Here is a 12024-nt window from a genome sequence, read left to right as displayed (position 1 = left end):
TGGTGCGAGGGAGTAAATCACCCGTTGCTGCATGGATCTGTGTTGACACTTTCACATCCCCTGTCTCGTTGCGATGGCTCATCATTCGTATTTAAGCCCAGGTGATCATCATTTGACAGTCTAGCCTGGTTAAAAATCACGAGCACCATAGATGAGAAAACCGGATGCTTCGATTTTGGGTGTAGCCTAGTAATTGAGCCTCGTTCTCTATTCCTTTCGCGACGACGATTTCTCATTCCAGTCCTCACGGCCCCCAATGTATCTAAACAAAACCCGCGAGTCCAAATCCTTGCAGCTTTCGTCCTGGCTGGCTCCCCTGTACGCCTCCAGCCCCGCGTTACCGAGTAGCATCTTTGCACCGACCCCGTTGGCGGCTGCAACAGCCAGACCAAAGTCTTTGGCCATCAACTGGACCTTGAAACCCCCAGCGTACCCCTTACTCGACGGAGCATCGGGGCAAATGTTAGGTACTGGGTTCCATTTGTCGCAAATGGTGCTCTGCGCCGTACTGGTGGCAAAGATGCGTGCCAACACCCGTGGATCCATGCCTGACCGCATGCCAATATTAAAGGCCTCGGCAGTAGCAAGAGAGATTAAACCAGAACAGTAGTTATTGCAAAGCTTCGCTGTAAGGCCCATTCCTGGTCCACCACAAGCGATGACTGTCTTGCCCATCAAACTCAGCAACCCATTCAGTAGGGGAAACTGTTCATCCGAGCCATCGTCGGCACACCCAACCATGATGGTCAGCGAGGCAGCTTCCGCACCTAAAGTCCCTCCCGATACGGGAGCATCGTAAAAGACTGGCTTGGACCTTTGGCTTTCAACCTCATTGGCCACATCCAGTGAAGTCTTGGTGTCGATGGTGGAGCAGTCGACAAGCAGGCGGGCAGACAGGTCAGGGTGCAATATGCCAGTCGTGGGGTCCAGGTATACAGCACGAACATGAGATCCTTCTGGAAGCATGGTGAAAATTATTTCCTGTCAATATTTTCATGAGTCTGGGACCACTGCGGAGAATGGCGGCATGACTGATCTGCCCAGGATCTGAGACGATTGTGACGGAGCGACTTACAGCTTTTTGAGCCACCTCTCTCGGAGAGCGGCAAAGTACAACCGATTCGGGGTGCTTCCGAGCCAATTTGTTCATGGAACTCTCAAGAACATCGTAGACAAAAAGAGTCGAGCCTCTAGGAGCCTTGGAGATGAGATTTGAGGCCATCGGAAGGCCCATGGCCCCGAGGCCTACGAAACCGAGGTTGGGTGACTCTGTCATCTTTGGGTCGTGGTGTGTGCCAGCAGGACAGTGTTTGAAGTCGTATGATGGATCAAGAGGAGACTTTTCGAAGCATGTGGTCAAGATAGGATAGGAGCTGCAGTTTTGTGGGGGACTTGATATTCAGCGTCTCTGGAGCGTGGAGGGAGGTTGTGGGGTAATTTACCCCCATGGCCAAATCAATGGGGTCTTAATGCATGGTTTCCAGTCACAGATTAGAAGACAGGGGGCATTTTTCATCGAGATGGTCATCTATGGCAACAAACGGCAGAAATTGCTAGCTGGAATAATCATGGAAACTATAGAGTTCCAGGGTAAAATGCGCTCGGGTTATTTTGTGCCCAGGTAGCATCGTGGGCAAAAATGATCTGTAAGTCAAAGCCACACTGGCCCGACACCTGCTTCCAGAGCGAGAACTTTGTCAGAGTCTCAGTTGCCAGCTTCTTGTCCATGTGTATACAGCAGATCCGGCCATCGGCGTCGGTCCATTCCGCGATGGACATGTCTCCACGAAGCAACCTTTCATCGTGGCAGGCGTCTCCGATTAATAACACCCATTTTCGAATTTCTTTTCGTACCAGCAAGCCAATGTGTCCAGTGAGATGGCCTGGACAGTCGACGATATAAATCGAACCGTCGTCGGTCAGGCCACGAATGTGTAATCCGCCCGCTTCCTGCCAACCGTCTGAATATCGGGTTGGAGGGGGAAACTCACGCACGCTGAGATTGTCGAATAGGTTGGCTTGAAATTGAGAATGGGACATGTGCCCATTTAGGCCATTCCTGAGCACATCAAGGGATCCTGCTCCGACCAAGAACTGTGCCTGGGGGAAGTCGGAGGGCGTGCCGATGTGGTCCCAGTGAACATGGCTAAGGATGACCTCGTCAATGTCTTGGCAGGAAAGGCCGGCGTCGAGCAAGCTCTGTCGAACATCTGGCAAAGGCTGTAGCGGTAGGCGGTTCCGGAGGTGGTTCTGAATTGGCAAGCTATACTCTTTCGTATTTCTTCTCAGCCCCAGGTCAAAAAGAATACGCCTAGGGCCGACGGCAGATGGTTGATGAACGATAAGAAAAGACAGAGAAGGGACCTGACATCGTTCATTGTCCGACTCTCCAGACACAAACGTCTTCTTGGGAAGCGTAAAGGTGCCACCTCGCAAAGCCGAGAGCTTAGCGACGCCGAAGGCTTTGTCTTCAAGGGCCGATAAGGCAGTTTTCACGCTGGCAACATCGGTCATTTTGATGGGATGACTGAATTAGAAGACGGAACTGAACCTGGCGTGATCTGTGTAGGCACACTTGGGCGAGACAAGTAAAAGAAGGATGAAATAAAATATTACCCCACATCCACCAGTACTCTGTCGCATTTACCCGGCTCTCCGTGCACGTACAGCAAGTCGAAAGATGAGCCAGCAATGGGGTCTGGATAATAACACTGGACGTAATTCGGGCAGTAAATATACAAGGGCCAGACCATATCATACATGACCCGTCAATTATTGACCCAGGGCCTAAATGTACTCATTTCATGATTACACACCAAGCCTCCCTCGCCTGCAAATATGGTCCATTCATCTCTACGGGCCACTACCAAGTGAATGACGACGATTCGATCTCGTGATTCTTTCATAGGCGTCGGCCAAGAGACCAAGGGCTGCTCCCATCCGAGGGGTGATGGCCCAAATCCATACCTGAATAGATTTGCGGTTAGCAGGGCACAGGCAAGCTTTAGTGGCATGACTTGGCTTACATCTTGCAAGAACCAACCCCAAGTCCGGGCTACTCCAGCGGCCAGTGATGTGCTTTCACTGCCGTCATACTCTGCCTCCTCAAGCACCTCTCGGATGATTGCAAACAGCTTTTCCTCCTCCGGGGTGGGCTGTAGGCCACACAGGGAGTCGATTTCGACCGAGTGCACCCACTTGGTCACTAGAAGTGCTGTAAATGCTGTCAGAATACCGAAAAGGAATAGTAAAGCAACTGAAGGGGACCAAAAGGCAGAGGTCCTTCACATACCGCTTTCCCATCCAGCGATGGCATGCTCAACGCCCCATCGAAACGCCGCCGTCTTTCGTACCAACATGTGGCCCAGTCTTACGGGAATGATCAGCCCCTCCAGCGTCTTTACGCAGGCCTCGAGGAGCTGCGGGCCCCGTTCTATCTTTGTTGTCACAAAAGAAGTGATTGATGCCTCCATATCGACGGGGTCTTGGCATGTCAGGTTGATCTGACATGATGGCTTGAAGAGCCTGATGTAGGCAATCCTCAGCACAGCATGGCTATTGAAAACCAGCGATGTCTCCGTGTCGCCATTGTCATCTGGATGGCATGAATCCTTTTCACCGCTCCGTAAGAAGGACTCGCATCGAGTGAGGGACTTGAGTGTGCTCTCTAGGAGGGACAAGCGAAGATGATCCTGGCCGATAGATGAGTCTGCAAGGGCCTGAAAGACTTGGGATCTCTGCCACATGTGCAGCACAACAGCGTGCATCAAAACAAGGGCTGAAAAGGTCGAGATTCGAAGCGGCTCCATGTCGGACGGGGATTTGCTGGGGCACATGAGGTTCGTCAGGACTTGCCGCATCGTACGTCGACTCGCAGGACGTGACTGCTGCTGCTTCAGACGGTTTGCCCATAGTTCACGCCATTTATTTGACGACTCGGCGCTCCATGAATCTTCGTCCTCAAACGTTTCAAAATCAAGGTCTTGTGTGGCGTTGAATCCCGGGTTGACATCGAACAAGACCATTGTGAGGGTGCTTGTTATAAATAGGGCCCCCAGCAGTCGCTTCCAGGACTCGTACTCTATCCATTCGTGCCAGGTCATCCGAGCCACGCTAGGCTTGTCTCCCCCGAGTGAAACTCTGACGTGGTTGAAGACCTGGTCACCAGTCAGCCAGACGGCCTGGGAGAAGCCTCAGCAGACAACAGGTTATACTCACCACGGTATAAAACCCATTGCTATCCATGGTGCTAGAGACCAGATTTTTGTCGCCGCTCATGACGGCGTAGAAGCTGAGAAGCACCCTTGCTTGAACATACCAAAGACAGTAGTCCTTGACAAGAGTCTTGTCGTGCTGCAATGGGCGTGCAATCTAAAACAGTCAGTCGTCTTGCAGGCCGAGGGAGAATCCAAGCCTGGCCTATGTCATGTGGAAAACATACCGTCTCGACAGAACGGACCGCGATATCGTAAAGATGCCGCGCACGACGGCGATCTAGGCGATACAGAGCTCCGATGCTGCACATGGCAAGCACTAGAGGGCTCGGCGCCGTCCTTGGGTCAAACGTTTGGAGGTGAATGATTCGCAGGTGTGTGTGGAAGCTCGAAATGTAGCCTGATAAGAACCCCTGTAAGAGTTTAACAGGAGGGAGGTCAACTTTGACATGGCTGGCTCCTAGGCGCTCCATGAGATCAGCTTGTATGGAGAGGTAGGTACTATTATCTAGAACCAAAGAGGGATAGGCTACACGCTCGCCCGAGAGCAATATGGGAAGGTCGCTTTGATCAGCTTCTTTCCCAGTAACGTTAGTGTCTGGGAGAGCATTGCCACTTTTCAGAGAGTCGTCCTGTAGGGGGATCTGGGCGTTCGATTGGCCAAAGTGAGATAGGGCGTCTAGTTCAGCGAAGCTGAAATGGTATTGGGGTTGAACATTCTGCTGATTCTGGGGCAGGTCGAATACATCAGCGGCTAGAGGGGTGAATGTAAATCCAGAGAGATCCAAGTCGACATCGGGCATCGGTGAGAAGGTGAAGGGCATGGGATCTTGAACAATGGGGTTGGAAGGCAAAGACTGGTTCCGGCTCTGCCGATGCCGATGCTGATGCGGGGAGGTGCCCTTGTCTGCTGGTGGTTGCGTATATGGCATCAGATTGTCAATGTCCATGTCTATAGCGATATCTGCATCAATCGTGCCATTACTGTTGTGTTGGTCGCTTGCATGGCGCAAGGGATCGAAAGGCGGATTCTGGGAGCTGTGGCTAGAATCTGGCCTGGGGTGGCTGACCGCAACACTCTCAGCAACCACTGATGCATCTCTTGGGCCATGGTGGGCGGTGCCTATGCTCACAGTCTCGGCAATCATGGCAACGGCGGAATCTGCCTCGTCGAGAGAAGCCAAGCGACTGGCGACGCTTTGGGAAGTACTGGATGGCGTCGTGGATGAAGAAGACGGCGAGAGGGCTCCTCCGTTCCCATGCCCCGGTGATGCAGCCCTGGGCACAAGATCGAGATGGTGACAGGTCTCGAGCGCTTGGGGATCTTGCGGAGGCGTGTCCGGGGCTGCCGACCGAGCAGGAGCTGCCCAGGCGACATTTACTTGATCGGCCACGTACTCGCCGTCTGCGTCATTTTGTTTGTACTGCTGTGCCTCCTGATCATGAGCATGCAAAGTGCGCTCGTGCCTGGTGACCAAGTCTCTGTGTGGGGGAGTCAAGTCAGCGATGAGCTATCAGCGGGCGGCAGCACATACTTCCTAGAGTAGGACTTTAAGCAGTATCGACACGCAAAGGGCTTCTCGTGCGTGTGCGTGCGCTCATGACGAACGCAATGCTCGCTACGCTTGAAAGCTTTTGCGCAATGGCGACACTTGTACTGTCGGCGCGGTCGGCCCCTACGTGAGACGACTCTAGGTGTGGCTACGACGCTGGTCTCAATGGCTGAAGACATGCAAGCCAGAATGATGATTCGGTTGTAAGCGTGCGAGTCTGAAGGAGTGAGGCAGAGCAGGACAGGTTAGGGCAGGGCAAGGGGAATGATGAGGCAAGATGAATTCTCTTGGGCTCCCAGATTTGGTGGACGACATGGGAGAGCTGAACCGTCGGCCTGGACTCTTGACTCAGCGATTACCGGGGCATCACTCGGCCAATCAGGCCTGTGTCTCCCCAGGATTTCTCCCAGAAACCATGACCAGAGAGGCTAGATTGCGGGGAGGAGAAGATGGGGAACCGAACCCCGGGATCTATTCGCGGTGGAGAACGATGGTGGTCATATGATAATGTCACCCCCATGATTCGCTCTACGGCATCAAGTCATCTAATCTACTTACATACCCTCCTGTACAACTACTCCCTTGGTGTCAACTTTGACATCGCCCAGCCAGAACCCCTGCTCCTGCGCCACCGCCCACTCCTCGCGCAGCACCCGGGCCCTCGTCTCATTCCGGGCAACGAACCGGGCCTTGAAGGGCTTGGGCAGTGTGTTGACGCCAGGTTCATACGCATCATCCGAGAGATCCACGGGTAGGGGCTTGCCATCGGGCCCCTGGCCGGGTTCAATGCGGAACGCCCACAGCAGCTTGGCCAGAGTGATGAAGAGGCTGTTCTCGGCGAGATGCATCCCGGGGCAGATCCTTCGCCCGGCGCCAAAGTCAAAGTGATCGCGACTGTTGGCGTCCCGCGATGCCGCGTACACGCCGGCCTTTTCGGGATATGCCAAGTACCGTGATGGATCAAACAAGCGGCCACCGTCCTTCTCCCAGCGACCTTGATCGAAGTGCAGCACGTACTGGCTTATGCAAACCACTGTGTTCTTCGGGATAACATAGCCCTTATGCTCGATGTCTGCAGTAGTATAGTGTGGTGTTCCGATCGTGGTTACCGGCCGGATACGTAGGATTTCCTTGCCAATGGCGCGGATGTATGCGAGGTCGGCCTCGTCGTCGAAGGTAGGTGATCGTTCGTCGCCGACTACTCGTGATAGCTCCTCGTCTGCTATAGCCTGTACCTCTGGGTGCGCTGATAGATATAGGATGGCGCTGTTGAGAGCGGATGATGTCGTCTCGGAGCCTGCCTCAATCATTGCTGAACCCCTCGTTGTCAGTCGGCGAGGCTTTGGCAACAGGATCTGGGGATATTCTTACAACCAGCAGCAAAGCCTGCCTCAACCTCGGAGATGCCTTGCTTCTTGAGGTCAGACTCAACCAGCTGTCGTACTAGACATTCAGGAGCCCTATTCTCTTGCAGAGCAATTTGAAGCCTCTTCCAGTACCCCATCCATGTGTCCCTTTGCTTCTTGTACGCCCGGATCGCGCTTGGTCGCCACCACTGCAGGAACCATGGTAGATTTCCCAGAGGTGGGATCAAATCAGCGAGATAGGCTCCAGGCTGAGCAGCTTGGGAAAAGTCATGAAGAAGGCCGTAAATGGCGCGGATATCGTCACAGTCCTGTCCAGGCCATGGCCATCAGAACAGGGCTCTAATCAAGTCATCAGTCCACTCACCCATGAAGGCACGCGAAGTCCGTACGTGCTTAGAAGAACCACCGAGGTCGTGTAGCGGCGTACGTGCATATAAAAGTCCTCCTGTGTCGCGTTGTCGGTTGCAATGTCGTAAATGAGCTGCTTGGCCTCAAACTCCTGTCCAGGCTTGTATGTGCTGGAACCCTTGGGTGTGAGCGACTTGTGCACAATGGCTCGGAGCTTACGCCACTTCTCTCCGTATGTGAGCAAGAGGAGGCGATTCTCGCCTGAGAGGATGCCCGAGAGCACAGGCTGTGGCATCCTCCCAGAAGTGACGGCTGACTGCTTGTCAAAGATTTCGCGGACGCTGGTAGGGTCATTGATGAAGACCCAGTTTTCCCAACCCAGCCGGACTGTGAAGACACTGCCAAACTGCGAGGCCCAGAGTTGCAGTTGCCGATGCGGTTTGGAGCCAAGCTGGTGAGCGTTCCCAAGAAGGGGGATGCCTTTGGGCCCTGGTGGGAGCTCGCCTCGGCCGCGGCCTCGTAAGTATATACATGCCACAAGAAGGACTAGAAGACCAGCGTAGCCAAGGACAGCCATGATGATGTTGAGGTGAGGATTGTAGAGGGGTTGGATGGCAGGAAGAAAAGAATGTGCGATAAGGAAAGCAAGTATCAAAGCGGTAGTCAAGCCTTTTCAAGTTGGCATTGGCCGTCACTCCAATAGGCCATCTCCATGAGCAGTCGATGAACGAACCCCACGTTCTAGAAGCCCCCACCCCCCTCCTTAAGTGCCCCAAGAGCGTTCGGTACCCCATCCTGTATACCATGCGCCATAGATGGGGCAAGTCACCGGGCCAACCATTTTTTACTCATTGCCGCGTTGGTGGAAGAAGCATATTAGAAGATAGTGATTCGTGGAGAAGCGGCCACAATACCGTACATGTACAAGCCAAGGGGGGACATGCAACATGTAGTACAGAGTCTCATTCAGAGTAGGTAAACAGTTGAGATAAAGAACCCTAATTAAAGCGAGTTCAAGGTTGTTGATGAGCCCGGATTCTTGCCAAGCACTCCTCATCAAACAGAGGATGCAGAAGAGACATCAGAACAGAGTCTTTGCCCTCTTTAATAAACTCGGCGTCGTGCGCCATTGCAATATGCATCCCATAATCGCGAACCGCCATCCTCAGCTTTCCAATGGTATCAAGAGCCGCGCCTAGACTCTCGTGCAAGCAAAACATGGAACCATCGGGCATGGAAACGTTGGCTATTTGCTTGACGCCGTCAAAGATTTCCCTACCCAGCGCATGCTGTCAGCCGGTCTCTTGGTCACGCCGTTCAGACTTCCATCTCTCTTCCTAGGCAGCATATATTCGTCAACTTACTTGGAGTGGCAGCAATCGCTTGCCAGTAATACCCACTCCCCTGACTTCAATCTTACACATGCCGCCAGGTTTCCCTTCATGTGGCCAGGCGCCTGCAGAATCCAGAAGCTGCCATCACCAAAGTAGTCCAGGGCTTGTTCAAATGGGCCCCACGGCTTCCAGGGCCCTTTCAACTCTTCGTAAGGATCTGTACGTACATCTGAAGTTCCAAAGAAGCGAGAGTCCCATTGTACCATGGGCTGGATCTTGCCGTCGCGGATATGTCCAGGGGAACAGTGAGAACCTGTCCCTGGGCCAAATAACACCTTGGCATTGGGAAATTCGCTCTTTATGGGCCGGCAATGATCCCAGTGAGCATGGCTATGTCACGTCTTGATCAGCACCTGGAGGCTTTAGGGACAATCTACGCACCTGAAGATGATAGTGTCTATCTGCTCACTCGCCACACCCAAGTCGGCGAGCTGATTGACGAGACTGCGCCGCGGTCCAACTGGATTGCAGCTAGGCCAATGGAAATTGAGCACGAATGGCGTGTACAGTTCACGATCCTAGTCACAGTCAAACTGAGTTCTGGGTTGGAGCAGATCAACTGACATTGCTAATGCCCAGGTCCCAGAGAACTCTTGACCCTGTGGGTTTGTGATACAAGTAGAAGCACCAGTCGTAAAGGTAATAAGGACGACTGTGCCCATCAGCATGGATCTTGGTGTCGTCTGTCGTCGTGAAGCCTCCTCCGTCAAGAAGGACAACTTGCACCTCTCCGCTAGCGCCTGGAAGTTCCCTGGCCATGCTCGCTGCTAGTCTGAGATGTTCTGAGGCTAACAGACGTTCGCGGAGTCCTACGGTGACGGTTCACGAGCTGCTTTATTGCATAAGGTCCCCGCTCAGAGCGGAAAGACTTTTCTACCCCACATTATGGTCACCCCACATACTTCGGGATGGAAAGTCATCGGGTTCTCCATATGCCAAGGTGCGGGTTCCCCGGATTCCCTGGATTCCCCAGGTTTTCGGGGGTTAGAATAGCGCACCTGACTTTCAGTGAAGCCATGCGACCCCAGGGGGAGAAGCTTTATATGTGAAGTAGACCAGTCGTCATTAATTGAGCCATACCACATTTCACAGCCCGCTTGCCTTGAACCTATATCCAACGCAGACTCAAGCGGCATTTCTACCGTCAACCATTCCAAATCATGAGTACTCTCTTGTTGACAGCGCAGAACATCAGCTTCTTGGGGGTGGGGTTGCTGCTGCTGGCCATAGCTCGGATTGTAGGACAAGGTCTATTCTCCAGCTTGAGAGCGGTGCCTGGGCCGATCTCAGCTCGTTTCTCCCGCCTTTGGTACCTCAGAAACGTGAGCAAGGGAATGTTCCACGAGACCAACATTCGGTTGCACAAGAAATACGGCAAGACATTTGCTTTCTGATTTCTCCAAGTTGGGTAGCTAATATGAGAACCGCAGGCCCAGTTGTCCGAATCGCCCCGAACCAGTTTAGCTTCAACGACCCCGATGCTATCAAGACAATATATGGGATTGGCAAGCCCTTCATAAAGGTGCGGGCTTCGAGTTGTTCTTTGGTAGCGCTACAAGGAGTCCAACTAACCCTTGCCCCAAGTCATCATGGTACAAAGCTTCTAGCGACCCCAATGCCCAGTTCAAGGATCTCTTTACCGATCAAAATGCCGCCAGACACTCGGCCAACAGAAGACTGGTGGCCAACCTATACTCGGTAACCTCTCTACGCACGATGGAGAGCGCCGTCGATGAATGTGTTGACCTCTTCGTCGATCGAATGTCAGAACTGTCCCATAGTGGCAAGTCCTTTGATCTACAATTCTGGATGCAATGTTACGCCTTTGATGTCATCGGGCAAATCACTGCAAGTACTTTCGGTTCTCTGGTTCGACTCATGGTTCTAACAGTCACTGTTAGGTCGGCCAGAAAGTAGGCTTTCTAGAAAAGGGAACTGACGAAAGGAACATCTTTTCGAGTCTACATGATTACCTTAAGTATTGTGCCGTCATTGGTGTGGTCAATGAACTTCATGGTGTCCTTTCTTGGCTTATGAACTTCCTACCAGCCAACGGCATTGCGTACGTGGCCAATTTTACTCAGGCTAGTATTCAACAAGGCCGGAAGATACGCTCGACGGATAGGAGCTTCGACAAGGCACAAGACTTTTTGTCTAAAGCTTTGAGCCTCCATCAAGCGAACCCCGACAAGTTTCCCGAGGCCGCAATCCAGACGCTGTGTCTAACCAACTTTGGTGCTGGTTCAGACACGACATCTATCTCTCTCTGTGCTACTATTTTCTCTCTCATCAAGCATCCTGAATGCCTCTCCAAGGTTAGTTTCATTGTACAAGCTGGCTATGTTGGTGTACATCCGCTAATGCCTGTCACTGCAGCTGAGAAATGAGATTGATGAAAAGCTGGCTCATCTAGGAGATGTGGACAAGATTCCTTTCAAAGAGACTCAGTCGATGCCCTACCTGCAAGCCTGCATCAAGGAGAGCCTGAGGCTACATCCAGCCACAGGCCTTCCTCTGGCACGGGTTGTGCCTGAGGGCGGCGCGACCATCAGCGGAACCTTCTTCCCATCGGGCGTAAGTGAGAACTGGTAGAAATCTGGTGTTTACTTTCTTACCGACTTTACTCAGGCTGTCGTGGGCGTCAATTCGTGGGTTGCCCACCGCAACCCCGATGTCTTTGGGCCGGACACAGACGAATTCAGGCCTGAGAGATGGCTCACAACAGACAAAGAAAAAATCAAGATGATGGACGCTTCTTGGATGCCGGTAAGTACATGGCTTGGTCCGCGTTGCACACGCAGCCCCTGACCTGTCTTAGTTCGGAGCCGGATCTCGAACCTGCATCGGAAAGAATATCAGCCTTCTTGAAATGAACAAGCTTGTTCCCACTCTAGTGAAGAGGTTTGACTTTTCAGAAGCGGCTTCCTGTAATGTACACATGGAGAACTACTGGCTAGTGAAGCAGAAGGGCATGATTTGCAAAGTTGCTTTGAGGGATATGGGAAAGGTCTGACGTCAAAGACAAGGAGGTTTTGATAACGAAGAATGAAATAAACCTCGGAGGATATACACAGCTTCTTCCCATGTCCAATTTTAATCATCAGAGATGCTATTTGATCTTTGGCTGCGGTGTTCCAATTAATTCGTG

At 52.6% G+C, this 12024-nt stretch overlaps 4 protein-coding genes and 1 pseudogene across 5 annotated transcripts, besides 1 other annotated feature; 1 reads left to right on the top strand and 4 right to left on the bottom strand.

Moving 5' to 3' along the window:
- Window positions 1-207: 207 nt before the first annotated feature.
- NCS57_01277400 (uncharacterized protein) lies at window positions 208-966 on the bottom strand (the record flags this gene model as incomplete). Its single annotated transcript, XM_053062438.1, has 1 exon — window positions 208-966. The coding sequence occupies one exon, from the start codon at window positions 964-966 to the stop codon at window positions 208-210; it is 759 nt and encodes a 252-aa protein (XP_052908966.1).
- A 609-nt stretch (window positions 967-1575) lies between these two features.
- Window positions 1576-2514, bottom strand: NCS57_01277300 (Lactamase-B domain-containing protein; the record flags this gene model as incomplete). Its single annotated transcript, XM_053062437.1, has 1 exon — window positions 1576-2514. The coding sequence occupies one exon, from the start codon at window positions 2512-2514 to the stop codon at window positions 1576-1578; it is 939 nt and encodes a 312-aa protein (XP_052908965.1).
- Window positions 2515-2853: 339 nt separating this feature from the next.
- On the bottom strand, window positions 2854-8059 carry NCS57_01277200 (uncharacterized protein; the record flags this gene model as incomplete). The annotated part of the gene is made up of 9 exons (XM_053062436.1): window positions 2854-2967; window positions 3027-3214; window positions 3293-4157; window positions 4219-4371; window positions 4442-5696; window positions 5750-5833; window positions 6326-7079; window positions 7139-7442; window positions 7499-8059. 9 exons carry the CDS (start codon window positions 8057-8059, stop codon window positions 2854-2856), a joined length of 4278 nt encoding a protein of 1425 aa, XP_052908964.1.
- Window positions 8060-8495: 436 nt separating this feature from the next.
- NCS57_01277100 (Lactamase-B domain-containing protein) lies at window positions 8496-9635 on the bottom strand (the record flags this gene model as incomplete). The annotated part of the gene is made up of 4 exons (XM_053062435.1): window positions 8496-8757; window positions 8847-9206; window positions 9258-9394; window positions 9441-9635. 4 exons carry the CDS (start codon window positions 9633-9635, stop codon window positions 8496-8498), a joined length of 954 nt encoding a protein of 317 aa, XP_052908963.1.
- Window positions 9636-9969: 334 nt separating this feature from the next.
- NCS57_01277000 lies at window positions 9970-11889 on the top strand (annotated as a pseudogene). The gene is made up of 6 exons: window positions 9970-10398; window positions 10461-10728; window positions 10803-11191; window positions 11253-11450; window positions 11505-11642; window positions 11695-11889.
- Window positions 9970-11889: a sequence feature.
- Window positions 11890-12024: the final 135 nt, after the last annotated feature.

The sequence above is a fragment of the Fusarium keratoplasticum genome, chromosome 10, assembly GCF_025433545.1.
Source record: "Fusarium keratoplasticum isolate Fu6.1 chromosome 10, whole genome shotgun sequence".
In the NCBI taxonomy this organism is placed as follows: Eukaryota; Fungi; Ascomycota; class Sordariomycetes; order Hypocreales; family Nectriaceae; genus Fusarium; species Fusarium keratoplasticum.
Note: the sequence above shows the minus strand (reverse complement) of the source record. Positions and strands in the feature narration are given on the sequence as shown.